Raw genomic sequence first — 7321 nt, 5'->3', positions numbered from 1 at the left:
AGAGAAAGGATCGCCGGGCATCCAGGGCCCCCCGGGTCCTCCGGGATCTGCCGCTCCCACGGGGCAGGAACGCGGTGACGGCGTGGCGGTGGAGCGAGTGGTCGGTGTCGAGGGACCGCCGGGACCTCCCGGACCCCCCGGGAGAGACGGTGAGCCGGTGAGTAGCCAGGATTCAGCTCCACTCCCCGCGCCCCCCCACCCCAACTCCCGTCCACTGTGCACGTGAATCTCGCCGAGAGAGTGGGGGTAGGGGGCACGGTATCTCGTCATGACTTACTAAAGACGGCTGTTGGAGGACTTTCAAATAGGAAGACCCACCCCCCCCCCACCCCCCCAGGACCGAGTGTGTTCGAGATGAAAGCTTCTACCACTCGCCTTCAGTAATTCAGCAAACCCCTTTTCTCCAGACAACCTGAACGGGCACGGCACGGTGGCACAGTGGTTAGCACTGCTGCCTCGCAGCGCCAGGGACCCGGGCTCGATTCCACCCTCGGGCGACTGTCTGTGTGGAGTTTGCACATTCTCCCCGTGTCTGTGTGGGTTTCCTCCGGGTGCTCCGGTTTCCTCCCACAGTCCAAAGATGCACAGGTGAGGGCAGATCAGCCATGCTAGTGTTAAGGGATGTGCGGGCTGAGTGGGTTAGCCACGGGAAGTGTAGGGTTACAGGGATGGAGTGGGGGAAGAGGGTCTCTTCAGAGGGTTGATGTGGACTTGATGGGGCAAATGGCCTGCTTCCACACTGTAGGGATTCTCTGTGGCTCGAGGGGCTGAATGGCCTCATCCGTTTCCAATGTCATTCGGAGTTGAGGACAGACAATGACTGTGTGTGTGTGTGTGTGTGCGTGTGTGCCTTGTGTCCTTCATTTTCTGTTTAAAGGGGACGGAGAGATCTCTGCAGTCTATTAACACTGATACGACACGCTGTGTCCTCCTTGCAGGGTGATCCCGGCGAAGACGGCAAGAGGGTGAGTGTCTCATTATTTCAGTTTTCGATCAGGTGGGCTGCGCTGGGCGCTCGCCTTTTCTCAAAATGGCCGGGCCCCTGGGTGAGGGGTCATCGAATGCCGCAGGGGAAAAGGGGGCTGAATCATTGGCTGCTCAGACCGGTCAGTCCTGAGCCAGGAAATCTCTTCCTCTGGCACTTGTCCGCAAACCTGTGAGCCCTTCATTTCCGCAAGGGGTTTCCGCTTCGTTGGCGGAGTGTTGCGTTTGGGAGAAAGGCTCATCGCCAGTGAATCCTTCCCAACCCAGACGGACAATACCTGTTCTACCTCACAACCATCTCACTGAGCAGTGGAAACGATCTTCTGTCTTTATTCCCTCATGGTGTGTCAACCACGTTGCTGTGGGTCTGGCATCGCGCGTGGGTGCCATGAGGTGAAGATGGCGGCTGTCCTTCAATCGGGGGTTGGTCCTCAGCGTCACCGCTTCAGAGGGAATTTTTCAATTCCACGGAATTCACCAACCGACTCTAAATTCCGCGAGGATCGGTGGGATTTGAACCCGTCTCCACAGAGCATTGACCTGGCTCCCAAGGATTTCCAGTCACGGCGACATGACTGCTTCTAAATCTCCCTCGATCTCACGCCCCTATTTTGATTCTTCTCTTTGGACGCCCTTAATTAATTCTGATTCCAACGGATTACACAAGTCTTTCTTCACAGCTCCACTGAAAATGAAGGTTCGTAAAGAATTTGCAGCACAGAGTTAGCCCGACCAGTTCGTACTTACGCACATATTTTAAAAAAATTGAGGGCCGCCCATTTAAGTCAGAGGTGAGGAGAAACCTTTTCTCGCGGAGGGTTGTACACTCCCTTTCTTGAAAGGCAGCAGGAGCAGAGAGATTGAATATATTCGAGGCAAAGGGCGAGAGATTCTTGTTGAACAAGAAGGTGAATGGTTGACAAGGTTAATTGGGAATGGGGAGCACCAGCTCAGCCATGATCTCACTGAACAGTAGAGCAGGTTCGACGGGCCGAGTGGCCTACTTTTGTTCCTGATTTATTTATTTACTCAAGGGATGAGGGCGTCACCGGCTAGGCTAGCATTTGTTGCCCGTCCCTAATTGCCCAGAGAGCAGTTAAGAGTCAAACACATTGCTGTGGGTTTGGAGTCACACGTAGGCCGGACCAGGTAAGGATGACAGTTTCCTTCCCTAAAGGACATTCATGAACAAGATGGCTTCCACCCCCCCGCCCCCGACAATGGATTCATAGTTATCCTTAGACTCTTTCATTCCAGATTTGTGTTGAATTCAAATTCCACCATCTGCCGTGGCGGGATTCAAACCCGGGTCTCCAGAACGTTGCCTGGGTCTCTGGGTTAATAGCCCAGCGATAATATCGGCCTGCTCCCACTCCTCTCCATCTAACCGTCTCAACATAACCTCCGAGACTTTTCTCCCAACGTGTTAACCTAGCCTCGCCTTAAAGGCGCCCGCGTTATTTGCCTCATGCCCTCCACACCATACAACACTTTTCACCGTGTTTTGCCACAAAATACACGTGACGATAAATAATTAAATCAAATATTCTAACCACTTTGTTGGGTGAAGCGGTTTCCCCCGAACATCTTATTGAACTTATTAGTGACTTTGACATAGTCATGGCTTCAATTTTGGTCTCTATCCACAAGTGGAAACAGCTTTCCTTCATCCGCCCTCCCCCACCCCCTGTTGAACCTCTTCGTTACTTTAAATGCCTTGTGTGCAGAAAGTAGCACCACCAGTTTGTTTATTAATTCATTGCCCATTTCCCTACCTTTGTGAGTCACCGTTGTTTGTATTCTCCCTGCAACAGAGTGCCCGCTAACTGAATAAATACTGCAACTGCAGTCAAACTGGCGCCCACCACAAGATCAGACATGACCCGTGCAATACATCTCTGGCCAACCCGATTTTGGCAGGGGTGGGTATTCAGAATGACAATCAACTGCATCGGCGTCTTAGAAGAGCGACTGGCTTGAATTTGTGCAGCGCCTTTCGCGATCACAGGAAGCCCCAAAGAAATTAGCCCTTCTGAGGTGTGGTCGCCGCTATACAATGTCGAAAATGTGGCGGCCATTTTCTTCCCCCCGTGATGTCGGTCGGGTGGGGGAGGGGTAAATTTTCACCGGGACACCGGGTAGGACCCCTCTGCACTCCCGCGGGATCTTTAATCCCCACGCCGGAGGGCTGGAAGGGCTTCAATTTAACATTGTGTCACTCCCGACAGCGCTGGGCTCCGTCACGTTCCCTGTTTTGCTGGAACGACAACGCGGGGTCAGCCACGATTGAGCGGGATGGTTGAAAAGGCTCGGGAAGCTGAGGGACCTGCTCCGTGCCGCTACGTTGCTGAATGTCCGTTCTTTCCCGTTTCAGAAGCGACGTTCCTCCGCAAATGCTTCGGGCACTGTTTGCAAACGGAGTAGTGGGTGAGGGGACGCGGCAGGACACGGCTGTAAAATCCAGTCTTTGCTTTCCTTCCTTTTTGCTTAGGGCGAGATCGGTCCTCAAGGATTCCCAGGGACCCCTGGCGATCGCGGAGCTAAAGGCGATAAGGTCAGCCACTGATGAGAAGATCGGTCTCCACTCTTTTGCCTCCTTTTCCTGACTTCCCTTCCCAGTTTCGCCGCTCGGGGAAAATCCAAACAAATCAAAACAGGGCAGTTCAATCCCAGATTGCCTGGAGTAGAGGATTCGAGGGGCTGGTTTAATTGAGGTGTTTAGGATGATTCAAGGATTGCAGCACTTGGTAATGTCAAAGTATTTCCTGTGGTGGGAGAGTCCAAAACCGGAGCGGGGAGGGAGTGGGGAGGTGGTGGGAGGAGGCGGGGGGAGGGGGATGGGGAAGGCACAACCTTTAAATTAGAGCCAAGGCCAGTATTCACTTGTAGGGAGCACTTCCTCAAACAAGAGAAAGTGAAAATCTCTGGCACCCGCAAAATACGACTGAAGCTGCCTGGCAGATTGAAAATTTCGAAACCAGGTTGAAAATTTCGAAACCAGATTGATAGATTTTGTTGGGTGCCAGTGTCAAGGCTTATGGAGTTTAGATGGGTAAGTGGGGTTAAGATACAGCTCTGTCCTGATCTGATCAGGTTGGAGAGCCCCCAGAGGCCTCCTACTATTTTTCACATAGAGACGTCCGTCTTAAGTAAGGACATTCCTTTCTCTCTGTCGTTGACTGCTTTGCGGGACGTGACCAGCACTTGTGCCCATCCCCTCGAAGCGAGGGGCTCGCTGGGTCATGTTAAGAGTCGGCCCCGTTGCCGCGGAGCTGGAATCCCATGTGGGCCAGACCCAGGTAAAGACAGCAGATGCCCTCCCTGTAAGGGGCACGGGCGGACCAGACGCGGTCTCACTACTCATCAGTGCTTTGACTTGTTGCTGATAAGACTAGTTTTTAGACTCCGGACGTGTTTGTGAGTTGAATGTAAACATTCCCATTTGCCACCGTAGGGTTTGAACTCATTCCCCACCCCCCCCGGGGGCCTGTCAAATGCCAATCCAGAATATTGCCAACCTGACGGACCCTGTCTCTCCAGTGGGCAACCGGAGTCTCACTCCCGGCCGCCTCAGGCTAAGGGGCAGATCCTGGTCGCCAGGGGCCAGCGCGTTGATTCAGATTAGTGCAGTATGAGGTGACCCATTTGTGAGAAGTCGCTAATCCAGGTGGATCTCAACCCCTGCTCTGGGCCAGAACCTGTCGGACTGTGTGCAAAGGGGCCTAACCAGTGGCTTTCCTATTCCCCCCACCGCTCCCCTTCCCCTTGCAGGGTGACTCAGGGATTGGACCCCCAGGACCAAGAGGACCCCCTGGACCACCTGGCCCACCTTGTACACCGGGCCCACCGGCTGTAATCACCAAGATGGACAAACTAGTAAGTGAATCGAGCCACGGGGTTAAACTGGAGGGCAGGCTGGACGCCGTAGAAACACTGCATTGATGTGGCGCCCTTCGTGACCTCAGGACATCCCAGAACACCAGCAAAATACTTTTTGAAGCGCGGTGGCTGGTGTAGTTTAAGAGCTGATTTGCGCACAGCAAGCTCCCACGAACCTCGTCGCGATTGTGGGAAATGTATTGGCCAGAGCTACCCCGTTGTTCTTTCTGATAGCGCCCGTGGGATCTCCTTCCCCGACCCATTCGACAACACGTCCTACAGCAGAGCTTTCCCTTTCTGCTCCCCTGACTCTTGTCAGCCTGGATTACGCGCTCAGTTCACAACAGTGAGACTTGAACCGTAAACCATCAGACTCAGAGGCAAGAGCAGCAAGCAGTGAATGATGGCAGCTATGCACAGCAAACTGCCAAACCCCTTCTCTCCAACACATCGCTGTGAAAACCAGTACTGGTCTTGCATTGTTTTATTCAAAGCGCCGCTTGGTGATATGGGAACCAGCCCTTGCACAGTCTTAACCTTTATTTACAGGGTAGAACGTTACTAAAATGCACCTCCTGACCCACCTGCAACCCAGTCACAGTGAGTGTCTCCTTCAGTGTGAAGTGAAATCCCTCGAGCAACGCCCTACACCTGCTTACAGCTCGCATTGTAACCAACACACAGTTCACATGAAAGGTTTTTTTATGGTGTACTCGTAGTCCCCCTTCCTCTGGGACAGGAGGCCCAGGTTCAAGCCCGAGGTATCATAACGTTTCTGAATGGGTTGATTAAAAAGATTTGTAATTAGCGCAGACGACGTCCGCTCAGCGGCACGGCCTGGCGGGTTTGTTTTGTTACAATTCTGCATTGGCTGTGACTCATCCTCACCTATTACAGCGGATTTTACCGTCCCGCGCTGCCATTTCCAGGGGCTTGGACAGTCGCGTGGAGTATGGAGGGGACTTCAGACGAGTAGGGATTCATGGATGGACTTTGCGTTGTTCATTAATGTGTGTGTGTGTGGGTCCTATCAATGAGTCACAAATACTGTGTCCTCTCGCACAGCACTCTGAGGTACTGAGTCGCAGCACCACAAATAGTCCACGAAAGTGATATTTCGGAGAGACAGAGAGAATGAACGTTAAAAAAGTCATGTCCTCACAACTTGCAGCCTCATTCCTTTTAACTCTGTCTAGTTTATACAGAATTCTTCACTGGAGGAGTTAACTGTCCCCGATTTAACCATCAATAACGATCATACTGCTGCAGCAAACATCTTCCTCCAGGTTCCTCTTAGTTTACAGATTCTTTTCACCACTTGCAGTTATTCCTTGGCTCTGCTAATTGCCCACAGCTTCCGACCACAGCGACTGAACTTCAGAACCTTCAGGGCAGAGTTTTTTTAAATATATATACATATAATATATCCTGAGTTAACAATGTGCCTGCTCACCGCTTATGCTTCCTCCCTAGACCTTTCTCGATATGGAAGGTTCCGGATTCGATGGCAACCTGGAAATGTTTCGGGTAGGTGCACTGGCTCGCGTGAGGTCTGTATGTTTGAGGTCAGGTGGCGGTTTGGGACTGGGCTGTGTGGGTCTTGGAAGGCGCTACTCCCAAAATGTCAAGGAGGTTAGTGGTGCGGGGTGTGGGGTTTTTTGTGGGGGGTGTTAGCCTGAGATCCCTGAGCAGGTAGATGAGGTTGCAATGACTGAAATGATGTCTCCATGTGTCTGAGGCAGGTAGAATCCTGCGCCCCCCCGGAGGATTTCCAACATCATCAAGGAGCTGGCTCCCAAGAAAGAGGCAGGAGTCCTTCCATTCACGGACCGGTTGGGGCTTTCCGTGCCCTAGAAGGACAGGAGTGGGGTGGAATGTATCTGTTGAATTGAGTCCTGCAACATGTTCCCAGGCCCCCCCCCCCCTCCCCCCCCACCAAGGGGCAGGACCCTCTCAGCGGCCAGCTCCCCATCTCCCCGCAACAGTTAACACTTCGTCAACATGTGCTCAGTTACCAGCCACTTTCTGATGGGAAGGTAACTCTGTCAGGAATACCCAGCTCTCTCCTGAATCCGACACCCTTCAGTACGTGGGAATGACCAGAGACAACCTCACAGTTGGAGGGCTGAGTATCCTGTGGTCTTTCGGAGTTGTGCATAAAGGTGCACGAAGGTTATATGGAATGTTATCCTCAGGCACTTGGAGCCGTTGGCTGTGCACGGTGATTGCTGAGGTGATTCTGTCCATTGTTTCGCAGAGGCCTTCAGTGAGGCCCTCCATCCTGTGGTGCCCTGTCACACACCATCTGATCTCTGATCTCTCCCATTATCCATCCCTCTGACTGCTCCCATTGTCCATCCCCTTTGACTGTTCCCATTATCCATCCCTTTGGCTGTTCCCATTGTCCATCCCTTTGATCTGTCCCATTGTCCATCCCCTTTGACTGTTCCCATTATCC

The 7321-nt window shown here is 52.6% G+C and overlaps 1 protein-coding gene across 1 annotated transcript in view; it reads left to right on the top strand.

Moving 5' to 3' along the window:
- The window catches only part of LOC109911710 (collagen alpha-1(XVIII) chain-like), a 140705-nt gene that overhangs the window by 56375 nt on the left and 77009 nt on the right, over positions 1-7321 (top strand). Inside the window, exons 6-10 of the mRNA XM_048598699.1 lie at positions 3-157; positions 939-965; positions 3476-3538; positions 4756-4860; positions 6337-6390. Coding sequence (XP_048454656.1) covers positions 3-157; positions 939-965; positions 3476-3538; positions 4756-4860; positions 6337-6390 — 404 coding nt within the window. The remainder of the gene's footprint in view (positions 1-2; positions 158-938; positions 966-3475; positions 3539-4755; positions 4861-6336; positions 6391-7321) is intronic.

The sequence above is a fragment of the Rhincodon typus genome, chromosome 7 (assembly GCF_021869965.1).
Source record: "Rhincodon typus isolate 14 chromosome 7, sRhiTyp1.1, whole genome shotgun sequence".
Taxonomy (NCBI): domain Eukaryota; kingdom Metazoa; phylum Chordata; class Chondrichthyes; order Orectolobiformes; family Rhincodontidae; genus Rhincodon; species Rhincodon typus.
The sequence above is the reverse complement of the archived record's forward strand: the minus strand, read 5'-3'. Positions and strand labels throughout refer to the sequence as shown.